The 25,928-nt window shown below is 41.6% G+C and overlaps 3 protein-coding genes across 4 annotated transcripts; 2 read left to right on the forward strand and 1 right to left on the reverse strand.

Annotated features, from left to right (window-relative positions):
• Nucleotide 1: 1 nt before the first annotated feature.
• On the forward strand, nt 2–7,700 carry LOC122056333 (protein FIP1-like). 2 transcript variants are annotated; one of them, XM_042618249.1, is made up of 14 exons: nt 2–251; nt 1,455–1,542; nt 1,752–1,860; nt 2,332–2,381; nt 3,162–3,228; nt 3,635–3,707; nt 4,000–4,055; nt 4,888–4,984; nt 5,505–5,589; nt 6,423–6,485; nt 6,808–6,867; nt 7,030–7,122; nt 7,194–7,256; nt 7,337–7,700. In XM_042618249.1, exons 1-14 carry the CDS (start codon nt 190–192, stop codon nt 7,445–7,447), a joined length of 1,077 nt encoding a protein of 358 aa, XP_042474183.1. In that variant the 5' UTR covers nt 2–189; the 3' UTR covers nt 7,448–7,700. The 2 variants fall into 2 exon arrangements, with proteins under 2 accessions (XP_042474183.1, XP_042474184.1); XM_042618250.1 differs by having other exon boundaries at nt 1,455–1,516.
• A 126-nt stretch (nt 7,701–7,826) lies between these two features.
• Nucleotides 7,827–10,794, forward strand: LOC122056332 (pentatricopeptide repeat-containing protein At2g06000-like). Its single transcript, XM_042618248.1, has one exon. The coding sequence runs from the start codon at nt 7,830–7,832 to the stop codon at nt 9,480–9,482; it is 1,653 nt and encodes a 550-aa protein (XP_042474182.1). The 5' UTR covers nt 7,827–7,829; the 3' UTR covers nt 9,483–10,794.
• A 115-nt stretch (nt 10,795–10,909) lies between these two features.
• LOC122056331 (probable GTP diphosphokinase RSH2, chloroplastic) lies at nt 10,910–14,807 on the reverse strand. Its single transcript, XM_042618247.1, has 6 exons — nt 14,043–14,807; nt 13,779–13,964; nt 12,136–12,596; nt 11,877–12,035; nt 11,455–11,809; nt 10,910–11,375 (listed from the first exon to the last, which is right to left on the reverse strand). Exons 1-6 carry the CDS (start codon nt 14,724–14,726, stop codon nt 11,097–11,099), a joined length of 2,124 nt encoding a protein of 707 aa, XP_042474181.1. The 5' UTR covers nt 14,727–14,807; the 3' UTR covers nt 10,910–11,096.
• Nucleotides 14,808–25,928: the final 11,121 nt, after the last annotated feature.

Here is a 25,928-nt window from a genome sequence, read left to right on the forward strand (position 1 = left end):
AATAAACCCGGTCGAGCCCCTAATTTTCCGATCGGGAGCAACGACCGTTGTCCGCTTCTTTCGCTGCTTCGCGGAAGAATGAGAGCTGCGGATTCCGATCTCCGATCGCAGCGTTTGGAGAGGGGAGTGGGTGAAGACTGAAGAGGACTCGATTGGATTGCCAGTTTCTCCTCTCTGGGTGCGGCGGCGATGGCCCACGAGAGACCCTCCGCCTCCCCGGCCGCGGCCCTCTCTGCAGATGGAAACAACCTGTAAGTCCTCGCCGAACTCCAATTCCTTCTCGGATTTGTAATTGATTTTAGTTCACGGTTTTATAGAGTTGTCTCCCTTTGTCCCTGGATCCATTGAGGGTCGTGCTGTTGGGCATCAGGGGGAGAGGATTTCCCCTAACAATGTTTATAGCTATGTGGGTGCTGAAATAGAAAATTTTCGTGATGATTGCGTAGTGATTTCTCGTGAAGAGCTAATGTGATGGGGGAGAGTGTTTTTACTGAACAATTTCTTTGAGATATAAATGTTTAAGTAGTTCATGTCGTTAAGAGTTAAGACGAATAAGAAGAATCTTCTCTTTCGTGCAGGCTAGGGGCGTAGCTGTGTCATCCTATCATGAGGGTGATGTGAATATAACCGGAAAAAAAAATTCTCTATAAAAGGATACTTCTTCATTTTACCAAAGGATCTCTATTTTTGAATTTAAAAGTTAATAAATCTACCTAACTAAACACTAGGGAAAGGAGCGATACATCCTAGAAGCTTCTAACAGAATGATATATCTTACCATTTTTATAATTTTCATTGCTATTTTTAAAGAAAGGTAAGAAATTATGACTATTTATTATTTCTTTTTTTAAAACAAAAAGTGTCTTTTCTCACAAATAAAAAAAGGTTTACACGGTAAAAGAAGTCTTTTTTAATAATAAATTGCAGATGTCTTGATGTAGCTACCTAACAAATTTTAATACAAGTCGAGTTGAAATACAAATAAGGTAGCATGTTTCAACGGTCTAATTTGTTTATGTTGTATATGGGTTAGATTTGAGAATCAAATGCACATTTCAAAAACAAAAGAAACAACTTTGAGGATACATTATTTATCCCATTGTTCTTGCTTGGTTTTCTTTTTTCCAACAATAAGTTTTTGAGGCAACAACAAACCAAAAACCACAAGGCATCTTATACATAATGATTCTGATTGATCTGGATAGTAGAGGTACTGAGCCCAATGCTTCCATTCTTGGTGCTTTGTGATGCTAATACAAATTAAATTCATGAGTAGGTAGCCAATATTTCTTCATGAATGGCATTGCATCACTTGATCCTAATAGGTCTCTTAGATTTTTAGCGCTTAGATAGTGGGTCATTTCTGAGCATTGTTTCAATTTTGATTTTGGACTCTACTTTTAATCTTGTATCTGTCAAAGTTTTTTTTATTTTTTATTTAAAATTTGTTATAGGTTTCTTGACATCCTACATGAAGCTCCATTCTCTGGTCATCGAGAGCCTCGAAGCATCTTTGGTAGTGCTTTATATTGTCTCTTGTTGGCAAGTATACTTTCTCCTTTTTACTTGATTATTCTATTTAATGAGCCTATTTTGAAACAATATTACAATGAGGGAGCTGTATCTTCACAATAAACTATAGTGCTTCAGTGTTTCTTGTATATTTTTGCACTATTTTGTACCCTTTTGTCATTTTTATCTTATTTTCTTTCATATATATTAGATATTCAGCATTCATCTCATTGTTTTAGGCAGGATTTGCCGTTGTAGCTGCAGCAACTCCATGGATATTTCTTGTAGTGCCAAAATCAATTCCAACACTGCTTTGTAGTTGCAACGTTCTACTTCTGATCCTTACAGGTTTTAGGTCCTCTTCACTTTTTTATTTCCATTTCTGGTTGCTCAAATACTCCGTGTTACTTTATTTTATGTTTTTCACTACCTTTTAATTTTGTCCTTTTATGAGTTTTGTGCACAATTTTGGCATGCTTTACCATTTAGAGGCAACTTTCCTCTAGTACACATGATCCTCTTATTGTTACCTTTCTAGTTTCTACATGCACGTGGTGCACAATCATAATTTCACTATCCTCCATGCATCTTATAGACATAAGGACTGTTATTCATCTCTGTGGTAATGTTGACAACTTTTGCATTACTCTACATTTTTAGTTTGTTGGATTTGATCTTCTGTTTAATTTCTTTTTCCATATTTTTCGACCTTGCGATTTATTTTTCCTGGTTGTCTTTTAAGGTCTTCATTGTTTAAATTTTCTTTGAATTAGTTTGTTTTAACACCCGTCTTAACCATGTGATTTTGACATGCTACAGGTATGTTTCAGCAATATTGGGTTTACCAGGTTAGAAAAGTGCGCTTGCAGGTACTTTTTGCTGCTTCCAGATGCACTCTCAATCTGAATTTTCCATTCTCTCTTAAATAATTTGAAGTATCATTTTAAGAGTTCTATGAGCATCATATTAGATAAACAAGTTATTTGTATACAAAGTATTTTAGATAGTATTCTAATATTGTACATCCAAGGATCATTTTCTTGGGAAAATTCTTTTTGAGGGATCCTTGGATAACTGTTTGGCACGTATGAACACATTACAAAATGACAAACAATTGATGAAAAACTTCTGGAAGAGGCAAACACAATTATGATATGCAACACATTTATAATCTCCCTAACGATACAATGTTATTCCAAAGCAGTAAAATAAAAACTTTCATACACTGGCAGCCTTGAACTAATTATTTCAGGTTTCTACCAAGAGGTCACTTCAATTTATTTTATTGGAAGCTAATGTCAAAAACTCTATATGGGTACAAAGATAAGGTTGTCAAAATAATTGCTTTTGCCAAAACAAAGAGGTCATTTTGTGACCCTAGTTGGGGCTATATAAAGAATATAGAAGTTTAACCTGGTGAAATGCCACCTGTGTGAAGCAAACCTTGGGTGACAATTTATCTGATACACTGTTTATATCGACTTTGTTAATTCTTCTTATCTACTTGTTAAATATTTGTAAATCCCTGCTGTAGCGATCTGAATGAGGGTAATTCATAAAGAGCTTCTTTTAAGCTATAATTTTTATTCTTGTGCCCTAACAAGTCACTGTGTAAGAAGCATCTAATAATGGTTTATGCATGTATTCAGGGTTATTATTCTTTCAGCCAAAGATTGAAGCATATTGCTCGACTTCCTTTTGCTACCATTACCTACGGTATGTCGTACCATTAATTCATCATCATTTTTTTGAATCATCTACGCCAATATAGTTTCCTTTAAGGGGATCTAATAGTGACCTAAACAAAAGAATATCTTCAGAATTTTCCTGTGATCACTGGAAGAGATGTTACTTGCCATGTAGTCATTGGGAGAGAATGTGATTACTTAAGTTGCAAAATTCTGAATTCTAAATTGGGAATTCCTTTTTTAATTTCCCTTATCCTTATATACAAAAGTATTTCCCTTGTTTCCATAAAAGTTAAAATTATCTATCTGGTTTATATACTTTTTCTACTGAATGACTTAGTTAAAGCAGGGAAACAATCTAAGTGAGCATGCTATTTTTCCTTGTGGAATTTTGCAAGCCACTTGGTAACTATCTCTTGCTTTTGGTGGTGTAGGAAGTGCACTGATGCTACTTGTCTTAGTTTGGCAACCATATATCAAGATATTATCCATTACAGCATTGCTGAGGTATGTCACTTGATGTCCTCTGCAACTTGTATCCAATTTGTTTGGTTACATTATGTGTTCACGCTCAGGTTTCCAGTAGGTTTTTATATAGTACAATTACAAACCTATTTAATACGCACATAAATGCATATATATAAATATAATTGCAGATTCAAACATTTATTAGCATGATGTGTATCATCTTCATCTAGTGACTGTTTCTGTGTTTCTCTAATATAAATTCATAGTGCTTGTAACAAACTTGGACTTCTTATTGCTAATTGGTTGAATCCTTTTACTCTGATATTTGCAGGATAGTCGTGCTTGTCGAAGTCATTTGTGCTGGATGCTTTATGAGTGTATATGTTGGTGAGTGAATTTATTATAATCTGTTTTTATCTTACAAATGTTGATGTATTTTGATTTTTGGATGGTTTGGCATGTGTTTTGGTCACATATTTGAGGTCTATGATCAAGTAGTATAAAAGTGATTACCCACCAGGGTACAACTCATTAGTATTCTTCCTTTTTTTTCAACTTATCTGCTTAGCTATACAATTTTGCTAGTCATGGTTAAGGTTGATCATTATACTTGGTGGTTCTGCTTCCTACACAGGAGAAATCTTTTTGAGCAAAAAGGCCTAAGTTACACAGTAGTGCAAACCTAACCTATTGCTATAAGTTCCTGAGTTTTGAAACGGAACTTACTATGCTGAACCTTAAACTGGAATTGCCTTGACCTGCTGAACCAGTTGGTTTCAAATACTCTTTTGGTGGATGTCCTTCAGTATTATTAAGTTTTAACCACAATGGCTATTCTGTTGTAGTACATGGAAATAGTAAAGATGAGTTTCTATACATAGATTATGCACCAATATAGAAGTTTAACAAACTACACGACTAACATTTACAGGATTCTGATTTTCATCCATTCTGGTTCTAGGTGTTTCTGTTGGCCCATCAAGGAATTTTCCATCTGATTCTAAATTTACTTATAACCTATGCTAACCTCTAGTCATGACCACAAAATTGTTGCTGTTGTAATCCTATTTAGATTGGAAGAGGAGCATGATTACATTTGACATACTTCATAGTTTTCGTTCAGCCTTTTATGGTTTATATGTCAGAGGATCAGGGGTATCTCTCAATAATAAATTCTTTATGCTAGTATCTTTTACACAGAGGATCTTTGTTTTTGCAGGCTATATCCATCAATACAATTCTTTGGATAGCCAACCTGATATATTGAGGCCTCTTTACTCTGCATTACAACCATCAAGTTCATTGGAGGATATGAGGTTGAATTTATCTTCCTTGTTGATTTGAGCTGTTTAGCTCCTTGAAGGATACTATCTTGAGCTACTAACATTATTCAGGTTAAACAGGCAGACAAAAGCACAAGGAAAAATGTTGGATCATAATTGAATTATTGAATTATTTAACGAATGCATATTTGATATTCTATTTCACATCTTGCTTTAAGATTAGGAAATAAAGATGATATGCATTGTCTCAATTTCTTTTTTTTTTATTGTATTTTTTAATATTTCTTGATTTTATTTGCTTAAAGCATTCTTTTTTAACAAAAGAGCATGTGCAGTTTTCTAGCAGAGCAAGATTAACATAACTTTAGTAGATTGAATATGTGCTCCTGAATATATTTCTTCTTGCACTATCACTCATTCAATAATTTTTCTTCTAGTTACATAACTTCCTTTTAGCTATAATGTTGTATCCACTAGTTCTTGTTCTAAGCATTTCTTTCATAGTGTTGTTTGACATGTCTATCTCAGTATCAATGCATTTTGGTCTTAATAGATATTATGATGGTGGCCGTCTTTCAGACCAACAAATGGCTTTACTGCAGTACCAACGGGAAAATCTTCATTATTTGAATGAAGAGGTATCTATCAAGTTAGGAAATGAACTATAATTTGATTATATGCAGTTTAAATTCCTCCTGTGATTGGCTTTCTAATTTTGTATAGACTGCCTGGTGCACATCAATATTTGTAATTTTATGAGTTGAGAGGATTTTCATCATATTTCTAGCCAGTTTTTTTTTTTGGAAATTGTGATTCCAGTCAATGAGGTTTTAGACTTTTGGTTATAGTTCATTTACATATGCATGTTTTTAAAGGTTTATATCTAGGTTTGAAGTTTTTTAAAGGTTTATATCTAGGAAGAATGAGAACTGAGTTTTTTTTTTTTTGTACGTGTGTTCCTGGATCCTGGAGGAGCTTCCACTGGTGGATTGCAAGCTAATGGAGATCAATGGATTGTGAGTTGAAGGCTGCTCGGCAGCTCTCAGATAAACCCTACTTTGTAGACGACCATACATCTCATTAACTGATGACCTCCATCTTCTTCATTAGAAATTGGCAATGCTGTTCTCACCTCCAGCTATTGTTTCAAGTGAACAACTGGAGGAGGTATCGTGATGGCAACATGAAGTGTTGCCTTCACAATACCTCCTCCAGTTGTTTGCTTAGCGGAACCCCCTGCAAAAAGAATATGGGCAACTCTGTAGTTTTGATTCATTCTGTGTTATTGGGCAGGACAAACAATAAGTTTCATCTGCCTCACTCTGCATGGAACAAAACTGCAAACTTTATATTACTATCTACTATCATTTTATACATGCTTAATTGCTCTTTCATTTTGCTAGTCGTCATTGTAACATAAGGTAGAAGTAACTTAGTACATCTTTTCAAGGTTCAAATTTGTTACTTGCAGGTTCTCCGTTTACAAGAATGCGTAAGCAAATATCAAGGATCTGATGATGGAAATACTCCACAGGTTAGCTAAATATCTGCTTGATTTTCCATTTAGATTAAGCAATCCCTTTGTGACAAGCTTTAGGTTGGAATACATAAATAGTGATAATTCTTTTAAGTATGTCATCCTCTAGTTCCCTTGCAAATCAAATTCCTAGCGTCAACTTGTAGGTTAGGTCAATTCTCTTCTGAATCATGGCAGACCAGATAATGCTAATAGTATTTCTTTACCTTTTCTTTTTTGCTTTTCTCAGCATTTTGTGATTGTAAATATACATAGTGATAAATATTTCTGCCTCCATATAATAACCTTCTTAGCATGCTTTGCCTCTCTGTCCGTTCAGGTTGATCTTGCTCATTTGTTGGCATCTAGGAATCAAGAACTTCGAGCACTGACTGCCGAGGTACGACAAGCTGTTCTCTCTACTCATATTAGAACATCTGTATGATTGTTTGTTCACTACTTTGCTATACATTGATCATTAAGAATGTCATAACCCTGTTGCTACTCAGTTAGATGGAGGCATTCTGTTGTATGATTAAATCATCTTGTATAAACCATGCAGATGAATCAAGTGCATTCTGAACTTCGCCTTGCTCGTAATTTAATTGCTGAGAGAGATGCCGAAATCCAGCACATGCGAGTAACAAACGACCAGGTTCACAAGCTCAACATGCATATTTTCTAATCCCAAAATATTATATTTTTGCTTACAACAGCTTACTGCAGTATATCGAAGAGAACGAGAGACTAAGAGCTATTCTAGGAGAATGGAGTACTCGAGCAGCTAAGGTCGCTTTACTAAAACCATAGTGCCTACTTTGCATTAACACCATTTTAATAGAAACTGCAACTAAATGTATCTGGCACAGCTCGAGAGGGCACTTGAAGCCGAGCACTTGTCAAATGTGGAACTGCAAAAGAACATCGCAAAGCTGAGAAGCAAACCAGGCGGTCAGTGGACCGACAAGCATCAAAGTTAAATCGGCCCCTAAACATAGGCACCTACTCTGGTGTGACTCAAACTCGTCCTTCGGCCAACATTGTGCACATGTATGGAAGGCACTTCTGGAGATGTACACATGCCAAACAAAACTTATGAGTTCTCAAACAGAGCTCATTACTAGCAATGAAGTGGTCGATTTTTTACGCCCATAGTAGACCTTAGTCGAGTGCTTGTAGATAAATATGAAGATGCAATGGCTATACATCATGGCTGTTTTGATTTTTTTTTTATACATATCTAATTGGGATGTCTGAAGTGAAGTCTTAGTATAATTTAGAGATTACGTCTCTAAAATAGTACCGGTAAAGCTGGGGGATGTCTATGTTTCTTGGAATAATTTTGAAAATACCGCGCTTTAGATGCTATCCCACGCCCCGCTCCACCATTTCGTGAGCTGCTGCAGCCGCAACCTCCTCCTGCTCGCCCGGCCCGCCCACCGCCGCCTATTTGCCGCCTCCGCCCAGGAATCCGAACCGGCCGATCTCTGGATCGCGAAGGTAGTCTCTACCATCTTCCAACGCGCCCCCACTCATGCCGCTGCCGCCGCCCGCCTCTCCCCCCTTCGGCCTGTCCTGTCCCCTTCCATCGTCTTCACGTCCCTACGTCGCCTCCCGGATTCCAGCTCTGCCCTTGGCTTCTTCTACCTTAGCCGCTCGGACCTCGCCGTCGTCCACCTTCCCCAAACTTTTACATTCCTGATCTCCTGCCTCTGCCGGTCTGGCCTACATGAGGACGCTGTGAAGTTGTTCGACGAAATGGCGAGGGACGGTCACACTGTGGATGATTCCTTCGTGGAGTTTCTAGCTAATTCCTGTTTTGAAGCTGGTAAATTGGACCTTGCCACTGGCCTCCTTGCTGCGGTTTCCAAGTACGGATATCGTTTCCAATCCTACACTTTTAACAAGTTCTTAACTTCTCTAGTTCGGAGAGACCGAGTCGGTGATGCCGTTCTTTTTCTAAGACAGAATTTAGGTTCTCAGTTTCTAGTTGTCGATACATGTAGCTTCAATATAATCATAAAGGGCCTTTGTAGAATTGGCGACTTGGATACTGCATTAGAGTTTTTCAATCAGATGCAAAGCTTTTGCTGTGTGCCAGATATAGTTACTTATAACATTCTTATTGATGGACTCTGTAAAGCTGATCAGGTTGATAGAGGGCACGAGATTTTGCAGAAAATTCAATTGGATAGTGCATGTGTGCCGAACGTGGTCACATACACATCTATCATTTCTGGTTATTGCAAAATTGGCAAGATGGAAGAGGCATATGAGGTTTTCGATGATATGATCGGTGCCGGAGTTAAACCCAGCAGGGTTACATTCAATGTCCTTATCAATGGGTATGGTAAGCTGGGGAACATGCCATTGGCAATTTCTTTGTATGAGAGAATGTTAATTTGCGGTTGTCCTCCGGATGTTGTTACTTTTACTTCATTGATCAATGGGTATTGCAGAAGTGGGCAGCTCGATGATGCAATGAAGATCTGGGATGAGATGAATCAAAAGGAAGTAAAGCCCAACGGATACACATTTGCTGTTGTTATACATTGTTTGTGCCGGAAGAACAAAGTTGGTGATGCGAGGAATCTTCTGAAGGTACTGAGCAGGAGGAGAGATGTCGTGCCACAAGCCTTCTTTTACAACCCTGTCATCGATGGGCTTTGTAAGTCCGGCAACGTGGATGAGGCCAATTCAGTTCTACTAGAAATGGAGGAAAGGAGGTGCACTCCAGACAAATATACTTATACTATACTGATCATTGGACACTGCATGAAGGGGCGAATGTTTGAAGCTGTAGAAATTTTCCAGAAAATGGTCGATTCAGGATGTACTCCAGATAGAATAACGGTTGATTTTTTCGTACCGTGTCTTTTGAAGTCTGGATTTCCCCATGAAATCAACAAGATAAAATCTTTCATCTCTGGAAGGAGTTCAAATTTTGAGATACCAGATCTTCAGGACATTCATCTACCCATTGGTAAATGCTTGGATATTTCAGTAGCTATTTAATTAATAAGGGTATCATGATCATCACAGAGCAGGGCCTTTTAAAGGACACAATAGAGAAATCCAACCTATTGAATTGAAAGTTAAACCATTCATTGCGGTATCCCTATGACCACAAAGCTTTGCCACCGTTTTCTCAAAAAAATGAAGATTTTTGATAGAGGTGCAGGTAGGCAGCACGGTGTCACTGCCTGCCACTTTTTGTGCTTCTTTAGAAGCATTATGCAGCACATAATTTCATGTTGATGTTATTGCTGTGATCCATGAATACAATTGAGTTTCTATTAAATGGTTGATTTGAAGCTCAGTGAAGATATTAACAAGATCAGAGAATACTAAACAAGATCTATTCAACATTTATAAGGCCTCATATTGTTTCTTCCTATACTAGTTATAATTGTTTAAAATAAGTGTTTAGGTGAAGTTTTGCTACTTATGCTGCCTTATGTTTAGAAATTTTGGCTGCTGGCATTTTCATTGGAAAGAAGATGTGCACTTTTCTTCTTATAAGAAACTTGTGTTTGGGAGCATCCCCTTGTGATATTATGCAAAGGAGTATTTGTTCTTGGTATTTGAAGGATCACAATTATCATTTGCTAAGAATTTTATGAACTGACCTGTTCATCTATTCATGTTAAGGTACATCTATGGACTGAGCTGTTAATTTTTTTGATGAAGTTTGTGTAGATAGCTGTTCCTATGCACATAAATATGTAGTAAAGTTTCATGTGCACAATGCAAAGTGAATCGGCCAGTCGAGTGAAGCATGTCCCGACCGGGGAGAAGGATCCGATCCACCGTCAACTTCGACACATGGAGCATTCAAACACTTGACGCTCAAATAAAAGGGCGACAAAGGGAGCAGTATACAGAAGTCGGGCCGAGCGGCTCCTTCGCTCGGCCTAGCTCGGCTCCTTCGCTCGGCCTAGCTCGGCTCCTTCGCTCGGCCTAGCAACAAACTTAACATCAGTCGAGCACGCAGACAGTGGATTTCTGACCTAGCAGCAAACTTCGGCCCGCAAAAATTTTTCACCGACCATCAAAATAAATCGGGAAGTACATGTAGCCGACAATCTAGAAATCTAGTATCCCTCAGTTGCAAGTCCTATTTAGGAAAAAAAAAACTCTATATATAAACTGTAGTTGAGAATCGAAACTGGAACTGAGCTTCATGAATGCATTATAAGTGCCTTTTTATCTCAACTTTGGTTTTTAATGTCTGATTTTGCTGGCCGTTGTGCTTTTTCTTGTAACTTTTGTTCTTCCTGTAGTCCTTATTTCTCCAGTGCCAAGCATGAATTCTGTATTGGGCAAGTTATCCAAATAGTTTCAGCAAAAAGGAAAAAGTTAAATATTATTGCAAGTGCGTGTAGTCATATTACGCCACAGATGACAAGGTGTTCGTAAGAAGCAAAACATCACAAAACACATCAGAAACAAACAATTTGCATGCTCGTAGCCGAGAACAAATGGCAGACTTGCAAGTTACAATTAGTCTATGCTGATACAATGAGATTCCTTATGCATATAATCACTGGCAATCTGTATTTACAGAGATAAGAACTCGCATTGCGAGTTGAAGTTATAAGTCCTGGGCTTGGGCAATCATTAGGTTCCTCAACCATGCATGCTAGAGAGCGCAAGTCCTCGTTCATACATGCGTTGGATTTCTTCCCTATATTCAGTCAACGACTCGTCGGAGAGTTCTGGGGTCAACTCCACGACATCCCCCATCTTTAGCTTCTGGCTCGGGTCGGTCACTGGCTTGTGGTTCAGTCTTGGCCTCAATTCCAAATTTACAGGGAAGCTACAAGGGGATCCTCCAGGGCTACCTTCACCACCTCGATCCATCAAGTCCGATACAGTAGTATCTGCTGGAAACTCTTGAACAGACATCTGCAACAACGGACGGTAAGTATCTGATATCTTAACTATCAGCAAACATCAATTTGGGGCACAGTGAAAGGAAGCACACCTTTTCATTTTCCAGTATTATGGCATAAATGGGTCCATCGTGGCCACACTTCTGCGAAAAGGCATAAGGGCAGTCGCCGGAATGAGAAGGGAATTGGCATGTTGGCGTGCTTAAATTTGCGTCCCCAAGTGATTCACACTCTTCCTTCTTTAGCGTTTCGCACTGCCAACTAAGAACCCATCTTGCCCATTCTACCATTTGAAGTACAAATGAGGGGTGGCTGGAGTTACCCTCCTTGTATCTCCAATGGGCTGCAATCCCATATTCAGCCTGCAAGTGCATCTCCTTAGTTCGAATCTGAACTTCCAGAGGAAGCATCCCTTCAGTCATTACAACTGTGTGCAAGGATTGATACCTGCAGGCAATGATCCATGATTACAATAACAATCTTATTAAGTAGATGATATTCATCGATGGCTCACCCATTAAATTTAGGACAGGTTATGTAGTCCTTGAATCTCCCAGTAACTTCGTGCCATAGCCTACGAACAATGCTTAGAGCTTTATGACAATCTTCCTTATTCTCAACGATTAGACGCAAGCCATTAATGTCATGGATTTGATCAATGCTTAACTTTTTCCTACAAATAAGCTTTTCTATAGTTAGTTTCACATCAAAATTGCAGTTACATCAATAACATTTTTCTAACATGCTAACATCAAACCAAAGTGAGTTCTTACTTGACCATTTTGGAGTAAACGCTATACAAGCTCTTATGCCTTCCACACAGAACATGGTAAGTAACACCTTCATCTGTTAAAGCTTTCCCTAATTCCTGGGACGCAGACGCAACCAGTGCTTCATCAGAGGATCTCATAAGCTGCAAAGACAAATCTCTGTGCTTCTCTGGATGAAGGTGTCTGAAACTCAAATTCTCTAAATGTTCCTTCCAAGTTGAGATTCCCAACCTACTGGCCAACGGAGCAAAGATCTCCAGAGTCTCCTTTGCAAACCTCTGTTGTTTAACAGCAGGCAATGCTTCCAATGTGATCATGTTATGAAGCCTATCTGCTAGCTTTATGAGAACTGCCCTCGTATCTGCCATTGCCAGAAACATTGTGTGCAAACGATCAGCTTCAATAGCTTTGCTAGCGGTATTGCTATCACGAGCAAGCTTGCTCAAGTGGCTCAGCTTAGAAACCTGCAAAATGGAAGAAATTATTTCTTCCAGAACTTGCATATATCATTGTAATTATTTGACCAACGCTACCACAGCAAGGAATGTAAGAAAGAAAATAGAATTATGGGAATGAGAAATCGTACTGAACTGCATACATAAATGTCTCAAATAAGTACATTAGACAACCCACAAGCTTAAGTAGACACTTGATATGAAACCCAGAAATGCAGCATCATCCCAGTATTCAATAACATATCATTGACACACACTTTCATGCTATCTTAATCATCTGGCACCCAAATAATCTTGGCGACAAATAACCTTATGTGTGACAAAAAAGCAACATTGGCATGACAAAAATACTATGAGTATTCTACCTAAAAACCAAACACCAACATAACATTTCTAAGTAGGGTTGTAAACAAGCCGAGCCGAGTTTTTGGGTGTTCAAACTTGTTTGATAAGGTAACCAAACCGAGCTGAGCTTAAAATGAACCAAGCTTTTGAAATGAGTGTTCAATTTTGGCTTGGTTTATTTTTTATGAGCTTGAGTTTGTTTGAATCTTGGCTTGAGTTTGATTCATTTATATGTTAATATGCTCTCAATTCGAGCTTGGTTTGAGCTTGGTTCGAGCTTGGTTCGTTTAGATGTTATCAAACTCTCAATTCAAGCTTGTTTGATTGTTTGATTGGTTATTAAGCTTAATAATTTAAATTTATTTATTTATTTATTTTATTATTTATTTAGCATATTGAAAAGAATTTTATTAATGAATATGGTTCGTGAGCATTGTTCATGAACGTTATTCATGAACGTTAACGAGCTGAACACATATGTGTTCAAGCTTGTTTGTTTAGCTTAATGAGCTATTCAAGTTTGTTTGTTTAATTAATCTTATGTATATTGAACGAACATAAACAAGCTCTTCCCAAGCCGAACACCAAGTTTGTTCACGAACGCTTGGTTCATTTACAGCCCTATTTCTAAGCGTATAAAGTAGCAGTTTAGCATCAACCAAATAATTACCTTTGATAAGCATCATGAAGGTATAGAATGACAGCTATACAGGGAAAATTTTCTAACATGATAAGTCAAGTATAATTTCTACTCAGAGAAGAACAGTTACGGAAAGAAAAGAAGCAGCATCAAATTGATAAACTTCATCGTCTCTACTGCTGACAGGCATATAAAATACAGCATACCCCTTCAACCAGATCTGCTATGCCAGCTCCAAATGTATGAAAAATATGATCATAATCCACAAAGGAGTCATCCAGGGTATCATGTAAAAGCCCTGCAGCAACTACTGTAGTATTAGCTCCAATCTTCGCCAATAAAACTGCTGTCTCAACACAGTGCTGCAGGTAAGGGTCTCCACTCGCTCTCATCTATCATAAAGGGCATAATCTGGTCAATTGATGGTATATTTCAACTACACAACCATAATATGCAAAATTTACATTCACCTGACCCCTGTGAGCTCTCTCGGCTTCATAAAAGGCCTTGATGATGATCTCCTCGCAGAAAATTTTGTGTCTTGACTGAGCACCGGCAAGCAATTCCATGGCGTATGGGTCGTAGTTCGGTGAATCGATCACACTAGTATCCAAACCGAACGCCAACTCTTCAACATCGACTGTGTTTCCACTCGAGGATATGAAGTCGGGAGAAGCATAATCCAGGCAGGAACTGATCGCGTTCCGAGTAAACCCCTTAAAAGGCCTATCTTTCCCGGTTCTCCGATCGCCCCCCATCCACTCCCGAGGAGTCCTCACGAAAGGAGGGCTCTTGGACGACCCACTCCCGCTGCACGACGCCGGGCCGCGGAACACAGTCACGGGGCTAGGCTCTCGGCACTTGAACGGCGACGGCGAGTAGGTATACGAGCTCCCGAGCTCGTCGGACCTATCATGCCGAAAGGAACCGAGATCAGCGGCGTGCGAGCCGGCGGAGGCCGAAAAGATGCGGGACAGACCACCGACGATCGGTTTGTGGGAGCCCGCGGCCGCGGCGGCGGCGGCGGCGGCGGCGGACGACGAGGGAGCAACGGAGCCGGCCCGGGGGTTGAGATCGAAGTCAGCGGAAGCGGCGATCTGGCAGGAATTGTGAGCGGTGGAGCAGACGGTGAGGGCGATCGCCGGGACGGACATGGCGAACAAAGATCAATCCTTTCCAAGGCGAGAAGGGAAGCGATAGGGATTGGGAAATTTGACGCTCCGATTTCTAATTCCGCCAACAGAAGCGAGAAGAATAATCTAGTGCGGGCGGTGGACCCACCATATTTTACTATTAATGGAATACGGATAAAGCAGCACCACAAAAATAATATTTTATAATTCATAGAATAATCTGGTTACATTTTTTTCTTATTTTCTAATGATATTTTTAAAATCCATTCGATATTTTATTGATTTAAATAAATACATCATGTTTAAAGTTTTTGATTTAGATAATTGATTCAGTCGGGAATATGAGAAAACGGGATTGTTAGAATGACGTGTCTGAAATATTAATCGTATCTTCATGACCCGGATGATGAGATGTCCTCTGTATTGATCAAGTCGTCAGAGGTCCTCTGGTCGACAGTATCCGTAACCAGCGATCGGAGTGCCCCGGTCCCTGGTACCCCGATACTCGAGGCAGGTCCCACGAGTATATAAGCAGTCGAATCATGGTCGAACAACTAAATAAATACAAGACGAGTACAGTGACGTACCCTAGCCCCGGGGGACGTCCTCGGATGGATCGGTGAGCTGGTCGCGCTGCTGCTCGAGTCGTCGCGACCCTGAATGATAGATGAATGCACTAGCTGAGGAGCCGGATCTGACTGTCGGGAGTCGAGTGTGACCTGGATCCGACAAACAACATGCCAGCTGAGAGACAATAGCAGCATGCCGGTCGAGAGATGACATCGGCATGCATGTCGGGATATAATATCGGCACGCAGACCGAGCACACCACAGCGGCACGCAGGGCGAAACACAACGGTGGCTCGAAGCCCGGAATAACGGCACGAAGGCCTAACACCTTATCGACTCGCAGGCCGAAGCAGATAAATACTGTGGAACTCGGGCGGCGACTGGCCGGAGGATGAAGACCATGGATAAGGCGGCGACGACTACCGCTAAAGGCGGCGAGGGTGGTCGCTGTAGGTGGCTGTGGCAATCGCTGGAGGCGACGACGACGGTGGTCGCCGGAGGTGGCAACGACGACGGGAAGCGTCAGCGACCGCTGGATGGGACGACTGCGGGCGCTGGAAGTTAGCGCGCAGGTCAGGGGCACTGGAGGTGGCGACCTTAACGCCAGGGATGACTCTCGGGCTGGCTGTCGACGAGCGGGTAAGGAGAGGAAGAGGGAAAGGGAGTTGTGGCTCACAGACAATGAATGAGAAGGCCACGACGGCTACGGCGTGAAGAGGAGGTAGTGGCGTTGGCGTGGGAGGATGGTGGCGGCGGCGTCGACCTGGAGCGACCCAAAGGGCCATGAGCTGCCGGTGTGCCGACGGACTTGGGCGGAGGAGGCGACTGTTGGAACCCCAAGGTTGTTTTGGTGTGATCAACAAGTTAAGGTAGGTCCTGTTTGTTTTAACCTTGTGTCTAAGTGTGCAGGAGCTTAGGAACACAGGTAGTCGAGCGGAAGACGCAGCTAGCGAGAAGGACGGCAGTCCGAGGGACGAGGTGCTGCGGAAGAGTACACCGGCAGACGAGAAGGAAGCGTGCGGTGGTTCCGATGGACGAAAGCTGGAGCGGAAGATTGCTCGGGGAGCAAGAGACGCAGCTAGCGAGAAGGACGACACGCGGTGCGTCCAAGGGACGAAGACTGCGGATGAGTACGCCGGCGGACGAGAAGGAAACACGCAGCGATTCCGAGGGACGAGAAGCCGGAGGGAAGCTCGCTCGAGAAGACCGGAAGTTGGGTTCGGGTGAGCCCTTTTCCGGATGGCAGAGATTGTTAGGATCCTTTGTACGCGGCTAGAGAGGGGGGTGTGAATAGCCGACCCCAAATTTCTCGTTTCTTTCTACAATAAGGGTTAGCGCAGCGGAAAATAAAACAAAGAAACGAAAGCGGAAAGATCAAACCTCAAACTCGTCGATGTAACGAGGTTCGGAGATGAAACTCCTACTCCTCGGCGTGTCCGTAAGGTGGACGAAGCCTATCAATCCGTCGGTGGATGAGTCCCCGGAAAACTGGCTAAATCAAACTCCTTCTGGGTGGAGAAACCTCGCCACAATGTCTTGCAACAGCAAGATAAACAGAAGTACAAGAATACAGCAAGAAACTAAGTACAATACAAGAATGTAATAACCCTAGCTTGCCTTCTTGTCGACTGTATGAAGCAGCAACTTCAAGCGACGCCTACAACAGCAGGAACCCAGCCGAAAGCTCACGCGAAGCTTTGGAGGAGCTCAACAAAGCTCAAGCACAGCAGCACTTAGCAACCGGAAGGAGGAAGAAGAAGAAGAAGGAGGCTCGCAGCAGCCCTCCTTTTATAACCTGCGAAGAAAGCGAAGAAAACACAGAAGAAATCTAGCCGTTGTGTCGCAACGGCTAGGATCGTGGACCGATCAGGCTCCATGTGGATCGGTCCACGGACCGATCCATTCCCTAACCGCTTCTGTTCCGTCTTCGATCGGTCCATGGACCGATCAGGAACCCCTGATCGGTGGACCGATCAGGGAACCTCATGATCGGTCCGTAGACCGATCGGCTTCTCTCTCCGAACTTCGCGCCTCGATCGTTGTCGATCGGTCCGCATCGATCAGAACTAATCTGATCGGTCACCGCATCGATCAAGAATCGAAGAGCTTCGTTGGTATCGATCGGTCACCGCACCGATCGAGCAACAGATCACCGGATCGGTGCGGTGACCGATCCGAGCTTGGTTTTGCCCAAACCAAGTCCCAAGACTTCAAACCAATATCCGGTCAACCTTGACCTATTGGTACTTCATCCCTAGCATCCGGTCACTCCTTGACCTGCTAACTCCTCCAAGTGTCCGGTCAATCCTTTGACCTACTTGGACTTTCTAACACCAAGTCCGATCATCCCGATCCATCCGGATTTTCCTTGCACGCTTCACTCACTGGGACTTTCACCGCTTCACTCACCAGGATTTCCACACCGCCTAACATCCCAGTTAGGACTTTCTCACCGCCTGGCTTCAGGACTTTCCATACTGCCTAACATCCAGTCCTTTCCCACTGCCCGGCTTCACTCACGGGACTTTCCAACCGCCTAACATCCAGTTAGGACTTTCCGTTGCCAAGTCTCCATACTTGGACTTTTCCAGTGCCAAGTCTCCATACTTGGACTTTTCGCGTGCCAAGCTCCCTGCTTGGACTTTTCCGTGCCAAGTCTCCATACTTGGACTTTTCCAGTGCCAAGTCTCCATACTTGGACTTTTCCCGAATCAGGTCAACCAGGTCAACCTTGACCTACGGTTGCACCAATAATCTCCCAAACATCTATTCTTGTCCCACATCAAGAATAGAACTCTCTCACGAGTGTCAAACATCAACATGCAACACAACTAGGTCAACCTTGACCTAAGGTTGCACCGACAATCTTCCCAAGTCAAACATCAAAATACAACTCGAGTCACGTCAACTCGAGTCGGGTCAACCAGGTCAACCTTGACCTAAGGTTGCACCAACAATCTCCCCCTTTTTGATGTTTGACAAAACCATAATCAAGTTAGGTTAAACCGATAACCTTAACTCAGGTTTTCCAATGTTCTTCCTTGAACATTCTTTCCAAACTCCAATATTCTCCCTTGAACGTTTCTCCCCCAAACTTAGGTTAACCCGATAACCTAACTTGGGTTCCCCAATAATTCTCCCCCTTTTTGACACACATCAAAAAGAATTAGGAGGGTATCAAGGTCAAGAGTTTCTTCCTAATGAAAGTCCCATACCTTTCATTTGAAACTCTTAATTTCCCCCTTGATACTAAACTCAACAATCAACTTAGTGATAATCCCATATCACTAATCCTTAAAAGTCTTTTGGAGTAAAAATTCCCCCTAAAAGTCAACTCCCCTTGACAATTAGGTAAAACTTCCCCTAAAGGTCAACTCCCCCTTGACCATTGCACCAACAATGTCTTGGCGAGTTTCAAACCTTTAGAAATCCACAAAACCCAACTTCCAGCTGAAATTTCAGACCAACAGCTGAAAATCAGAAACTGGCACGCACTGATCGGTCCCCAGACCGATCAGAATCCCCCTGGATCGGTCCCCAGACCGATCCACGCTTCACTGATCGCACTGGATCGTCACTGATCGGTCACCAGACCGATCAGAACTTCCCTGGATCGGTCCGGTGACCGATCCACACTCTGAAATCAGAGATTTCTGATTTCCCTTCCCGGAAATTCAGAAACTCCTAATAAATTCCAGAAAATTCCAAAAATCGTAAAATTTTGAGGATACACTCCTCATACCATATACTATCACGGAAAAATAATTTTCTATGAAAATAGTTTCCATTTTTCAATCTTGATACAAAATTCAAAAACTTTGAAATAGTTCAAAGTTAAGTCAACTTTGTATCACAATGTTCAATGATGAATGCAATCACTAAGATGGCTTCATCAAGGTTTTCCAAATCAATTTCAAAATGATTTTAAAACCATTTGAATTTAGGACCATAATCTTAGGGCTAGATGTACATGACTTGTACACAAGCTTTCCCTATGATCCTTAATTTCTTGAATTAGGGTCATCTAGGTACAAGGACTATGCACCTTGATCCTAACTCATGATCCTAATATCTCACACACATCTAAAGTGTATCAAACACATCCAAGTCAATTTTGATGTGAGATATGAGTTTAGGTATCTTAGACTAAGGTCTCATGCATTTTCTAAACACAAATTTGATCTCAATATCAAAGTGTGTTTTTCATCCTTAAATCAATTCAATTGATTACTAATGCAAGAGATGATGACATGGCATAAAATGGTATCATAAATGAAAACATGTGCCAATGTCATGATGTCATGGCATAAAGTTTGAAACGAAACTAACACATGACATATAGATAACCTAAGCATTATCATGACATTTCAAATGATAATAAAATAAATATGATGTCATGGCATGGCATATGGCAACCAATCATGGCAAGTTAGCACAAATAAAATACCTAAATTCCTTATCTAAGTATCCTTAGCCTTAGCTAACTTAGAATCTAACCCTAGATTGCCCATATATCCCTAAGAGACAACCAAAATCCCAATTATGGTATTTCTCTAGGTTTTCTTAAATTGTGCCAAATAAGATTAAAATCGATATTTTTCAAATATGGCACAATTTACTCTTTAAGGAGTAAATAATAATCCTTTTTCATTTTCAAAGGTTATCAAAACCTTGAAAATGCTCCTTGAGTGTCAATTTCCTCAAAGTTGGGTTAACTACCCTTCTAATTGGAGTTGACACTCTCTAACCCATCTATGGGGTAGAGAAGATGCTCCTAGGAACCCAATACCTATTAGAGCTCATTGGGTTCACTAAATATTCACTAGGGATAACTTCCCTAGCAACCCTCCTAATGACCCTCTTAGGCTTTGAAGCCTTGGTCATTTGGGTCTCATCAAGGTCAACTATAGGGGTGACTCCCCTTGTAACCTTGGTAATGGTCTTCCTAGCCCTAGGTTTTGTTCCATAATCAAATGGAACATTGTGGTAAGTGGGCTTGACCATTTGGGACTTAGGTTTGTGACCCAAACCTTTCTTGTCCTTGGACTTGGGTTTTTGACTCTTAAACCCTAGAGATGACTTCTCCATGTTTTTAAGAGCCTTTTCTAAATTATCAAGTCTTGACCTCAAGACTTGATTTTCCCTCTCCAATACCTCAAGTTTTAATTTGTCATTTTCTCTTGAGATATTCCTAGGCATGTGTCTAGTCTTCTTGGGATTTCTACCTAGGTTTTCCTTAACTTTAGAAGCGTTAATCCTAGGGTTGGTATTTCTAGTGTTATCCTTACCTAGGCTAACATGTTTAGCTCCTAAGCACATGTATTGGTTCCTAAAGTTAACATGCTTATCATTATTAACAATTGCAACAAAACTACTAGCATGAGTTTTATTAGAATTGCAATAATGAACCTTAGAGGTTACCTTAGGGTTTGCCTTAGCTCCCCCTATCGATGTGCCCGGTCTCTTGCCCTTGTGAGGTTGCCTCCCCCTCGGACATTGGCTCCTATAGTGTCCCCTTTGCTTGCATTGGAAGCACACCACGTGCTCCTTGCCTTTGCGTATCGGGACTTCGGCTTCCTTGACCTTTGGCGCCGGTGGAGTCTTTCTTACCCTCTTTGGACACTTACTCTTGTAATGTCCATGTTCCCTACACTCAAAGCACATAATGTGTAATTTAATTGAACTTAAATTGCTCGAGTTACCTAGGGTTGAGGGTGGATGCGAGCTCTCTTCTTCATCTCTTTCGGAGGTAGAAGCTTCTTCTTCTTGCTCCGAACTTGAAGAAGAACTTTCCTCCTCTTCGTCCTTAGATGTTGAGTAACCCTCAACTTCTAATTTGCTCCCTCCATGATGTGAGCTACTTGGCTCACTAGGCTCCTCCCCATGGCTTGAAGTGGAGCTCTCCTCATGGTACTTGGCCAAGTTATCCCATAATTCCTTGGCATTGTTGTAACCTATCTTACACAAGATGTTAGTAGGCAATGAAAATTCAATTATTCTCGTTACCTCTTCGTTGATTTCGGATTTGTGAATTTGTTCTCTTGTCCACTCCTTCTTCTCAAGTGGTTTTCCTTCCTTATCCACCGGAGGAGTAAAACCTTCTTGTACACAAAACCAATTCATTATGTTAGTCATAAGAAAGTACTTCATCCTTACCTTCCAATACGCGAAGTCGCCGCATTCGTAGAAGGGTGGAATGGTGACATCTTCTCCATAGAGATCCATTCTCTAGCTTTGCTCCCACGGGTGTTGATCCGATGAAGAGCAACCTGGCTCTGATACCACTTGTTAGGATCCTTTGTACGCGGCTAGAGAGGGGGGTGTGAATAGCCGACCCCAAATTTCTCGTTTCTTTCTACAATAAGGGTTAGCGCAGCGGAAAATAAAACAAAGAAACGAAAGCGGAAAGATCAAACCTCAAACTCGTCGATGTAACGAGGTTCGGAGATGAAACTCCTACTCCTCGGCGTGTCCGTAAGGTGGACGAAGCCTATCAATCCGTCGGTGGATGAGTCCCCGGAAAACCGGCTAAATCAAACTCCTTCTGGGTGGAGAAACCTCGCCACAATGTCTTGCAACAGCAAGATAAACAGAAGTACAAGAATACAGCAAGAAACTAAGTACAATACAAGAATGTAATAACCCTAGCTTGCCTTCTTGTCGACTGGATGAAGCAACAGCTCCAAGCGCCTACAACAGCAGGTGATCCAGCCGGAAGCTCACGCGAAGCTTTGGACGAGCTCAACAAAGCTCAAGCACAGCAGCACTTAGCAACAGGAAGGAGGAAGAAGAAGAAGAAGAAGTGAGGCTCGCAGCAGCAGCCCTCCTTTTATAACCTGCGAAGAAAGCGAAGAAAACACAGAAGAAATCTAGCCGTTGTATCGCAACGGCTAGTGCCTGGATCGGTCTGTGGACCGATCAGGCTCCATGTGGATCGGTCCACAGACCGATCCATTCCTGCTTCTGTTCCGTCTCCGATCGGTCCATGGACCGATCGGGGACCCCTGATCGGTCCACGGCATCGATCAGGGAACCTCATGATCGGTCCGTAGACCGATCAGCTTCTCTTCCCGAACTTCTGCGCCTCGATCGTTGTCGATCGATGCGGCCCGATCGATCAGAACTAACTGATCGGTCACCGCCGATCGAATCGAAACAGAGCTTGTTGTATCGATCGGTCACCGGACCGATCGAGCAAACAGATCACCGATCGGTCGGTGACCGATCCGAGCTTGGTTTTTGCCCAAACCAAGTCCCAAGACTTCAAACCAATATCCGGTCAACCTTGACCTATTGGTACTTCATCCCTAGCATCCGGTCACTCCCTTGACTGCTAGAACTCCTCGCCAAGTGTCCGGTCAATCCTTTGACCTACTTGGACTTTCTAACACCGAAGTCCGATCATCCCCGATCCATCCGGATTTTCCCGGCTTCACTCACGGGACTTTCACCGCTTCACTCACCAGATTTCCACACCGCCTAACATCCCGCTTAGGACTTTCTCACCGCTCGGCTTCACTCACGGGACTTTCCATACTTGCCTAACATCCAGTCTAGACTTTCACCTGGCTTCACTCACCAGACTTTCCAACCGCCTAACATCCCAGTTAGGCTTTTCCGTGCAAGTCTCCATACTTGGACTTTTCCAAAGTCTCCATACTTGGACTTTTCGCGTGCCAAGCTCCCTGCTTGGACTTTTCCGTGCCAAGTCTCCATACTTGGACTTTTCCAGTGCCAAGTCTCCATACTTGGACTTTTCCCGAATCAGGTCAACCAGGTCAACCTTGACCTACGGTTGCACCAATAATCTCCCAAACATCTATTCTTGTCCCACATCAAGAATAGAACTCTCTCACGAGTGTCAAACATCAACATGCAACACAACTAGGTCAACCTTGACCTAAGGTTGCACCGACAATCTTCCCAAGTCAAACATCAAAATACAACTCGAGTCACGTCAACTCGAGTCGGGTCAACCAGGTCAACCTTGACCTAAGGTTGCACCAACAGAGATCACCCAAGCGAGCGGATCCGGAGGAGAAGAATCGGACTGAGGAGGGACTGAACCAAAGAAGAGGTCCCCGACAAAAAAGTCAACGCTGTTGACTTTGGGCTCCGGGGCGCCCGGAACCCTTCCGGGCGCCCGAACCCTGATTTTGACCAGGATCGTGATTTACGCGATCTGAACGTTGGGGGATAAAGTTTTATCCCCCCAGGGCGCCCGGAACCCTTCCAGGCGCCCCGACCAAGGCTATAAATATAGCCTTGGTCCAGAAGCTTTTCATCAACTCAGAAATTTACATTCCAAACACTTGTGCGCTTCTGTTCTAGTTTAGCTTCTGTCTTTTGTGCTTTCACTGCTGTAAGAGGCTTCTCCGCCTGAAGGAGATATTTTAGTGCACGTTCATTCCTTGGATTAACAACCTCCTTGGTTGTAACCAAGTCAAATTGTGAGTCTCTTCTTTCTGCTTTTTATTTACTGCTAATTTACTTTATGCAAGTGTTCTGTTGAAAGGTCGAGAAGAATCTTTTCTGTTTATTTTTTTCAGGCTATTCAACCCCCCTTCTAGCCGGCCCAACGGTCCTACAAGTGGTATCAGAGCCGAGACGCTTCAGGAGGACTAATCGCCGAACGAAGCAACGAGATAGCCGGATCTAACATCCACCCACCAAAATTCGAGAGGGACTTTGCAAGCTGGAAGAAGCACATGGAGGTATTTTTCGGTACCGATTTTGATTTATTACTAACAATGGAACATGGTTTTGAAGCTCCCGAGGGCAAAGCGAAAAATCAATGGACAAAGAAAGAGCAAGTCAAGTACGTGGCAAACAAGAAAGCAGAATTTCATCTGCTAACCGTACTTCCGCCACAAGAAGTCAACCGTGTCGGCACCTACAACTCGGCAAAGGAGCTTTGGGAGAAGTTCCTTGAATTACACGAAGGAACATCCGAAGTCAAGCTTGCGAGACGGGATTTACTTCGCAACCAGCTCACCAACCTTCGTCTTGAAGAAGGTGAAACAATTGCACATCTACACTCGAGGATACAGGAGTTCATCACCGAACTTTCGAATCTCGGAGAAGAGGTAAGTAACCGAGATTCGCTCAGGTACGCTTTAAATTCCTTCCCTAGAAATTCAAAATGGGCGTCACTAGTAGATGCTTTTTACATTTCGAAGGACTTAGAAAAAATTTCATTAGAAGAATTTTTTTCAACATTTGAAGTGCATGAGTCAAGATGTGCAGGAATGAGGGAGCCAAAGAACAACGTCACCCTCAAAGCTTCGAGAGACGAACCTGAATCGGAATCTTCTCTCGACGACGAGGAAATGGTAATGATGGTAAGACGATTTAAGAAGTTATACAATTCTAGAAAAACTAACCATCCACAGGGTAGAAAGAAAAGAACTATCCGCTGCTACCATTGCGACGAAGAAGGGCATGTCAAGGACAACTGCCCCAAGTTGAATAACAGAGACAAGGAAAAGGGTAAGAAGCCTATCCAAAAACGAAAGGCCCTGAAGGCGACGTGGGACGATACCTCGTCCAAATCGGAAGTCGAAGCATTTTCCGGACTCGCACTGATGGCGAGTCATCAAGACGACGACTGCGATTCAAGCTCTTCCGAAATGAGCATCGAGAGCATCGATGAAGGGGGAGACCGTCGGAAGAAAGCAGTAGCTCAGGGGGAGAAACGGACAACGAGATCAACAAGGTAAGTCAGGTACGATCTCTTCCTCCCGATAAAATGTTCAAGTTCGTTAAACTTTTAACAAAAGATTGCTGCAAATTAGAAAGTGAAAATAAAAATTTAAAAGTAATTCTAGCTAAATCTTGTCCCTTAGAAGAATTGGATAAATTAAAAATAGCAAATGAAAAATTGAAATTTGAAAATGATGATTTGAAAATTCAAATAGATAACTTAAACAATTATGCATGTTCATGTAAAACCAATGTTAGAAGATTTAATAATTTAAAATGGTACTTTAAATATCACCCGGGACAAATTAGGAACATTTCAAGAAAATATGTCCCTAAAAACTTTTTAGTTAATCCAGTAGGTTGGAACCTATATTGGGTTCCTAAATCATGCTTAAATTAATTTTAAAAGTAAAATTAGCGCTTTAAGTGAGAAAATTAAACAAAAAATTTCTTTATAAGACTTTGTCTAAGGAAGTGGTTGTTGCTCCAATAATCAAGAAGGCCTAGTGCCTCGCCACGACCTGGAAGCCAAAATATTGAAATAAATGTTTAATTAACTTACTAATGAAGCATTAAGACAAGAATTAATTAGTGTTTGAAAAAGGTTATTCAAAACATTTTATTTCAAATTAGAAATTTACCTACTTAGAATTTTTTTTGCCTAAGTCATTTAAAAAAAAATTACTTAAAAATGTAAGTTAGGATTTTTTTTTGGATTTTATTTATATACTTAGAAATATTCTCAAAAATTATTTTTTTCCTAAGTTAAGAATTTTTTTCTTGAAACTAGAAATCTCAGCTTTAATTACTTAGAAAAATTTAGATTTTTTTTGAAATACTTTTTCTAAGTCTTTAACCCTTAGATTATTTTTCTTGGAACCCCATTTTTTTGTGATCAAAGGGGGAGAAGGGAAAGTATAAGTCTAGGGGGAGGTAGATAGATTTAATTTT

The sequence above is a fragment of the Zingiber officinale genome, chromosome 3B (assembly GCF_018446385.1).
Source record: "Zingiber officinale cultivar Zhangliang chromosome 3B, Zo_v1.1, whole genome shotgun sequence".
NCBI classification, from domain to species: domain Eukaryota; kingdom Viridiplantae; phylum Streptophyta; class Magnoliopsida; order Zingiberales; family Zingiberaceae; genus Zingiber; species Zingiber officinale.

What these genes read in the sequence shown, in the direction of transcription:
- LOC122056333 (XM_042618249.1), top strand. Translation starts at nt 190, where the DNA reads ATGGCCCACGAGAGACCCTCCGCCTCCCCGGCCGCGGCCCTCTCTGCA. An exon ending in TTAGAAAAGTGCGCTTGCAG is followed by an intron (nt 2,382 to 3,161) that starts GTACTTTTTGCT and finishes GCATGTATTCAG; the next exon opens with GGTTATTATTCTTTCAGCCA. An exon ending in AGTTCATTGGAGGATATGAG is followed by an intron (nt 4,985 to 5,504) that starts GTTGAATTTATC and finishes TGGTCTTAATAG; the next exon opens with ATATTATGATGGTGGCCGTC.
- LOC122056332 (XM_042618248.1), top strand. Translation starts at nt 7,830, where the DNA reads ATGCTATCCCACGCCCCGCTCCACCATTTCGTGAGCTGCTGCAGCCGC.
- LOC122056331 (XM_042618247.1), bottom strand. Translation starts at nt 14,726, where the DNA reads ATGTCCGTCCCGGCGATCGCCCTCACCGTCTGCTCCACCGCTCACAAT. An exon ending in GTTTACTCCAAAATGGTCAA is followed by an intron (nt 12,036 to 12,135) that starts GTAAGAACTCAC and finishes GCTTATTTGTAG; the next exon opens with GAAAAAGTTAAGCATTGATC. An exon ending in ACCTGTCCTAAATTTAATGG is followed by an intron (nt 11,810 to 11,876) that starts GTGAGCCATCGA and finishes CATTGCCTGCAG; the next exon opens with GTATCAATCCTTGCACACAG.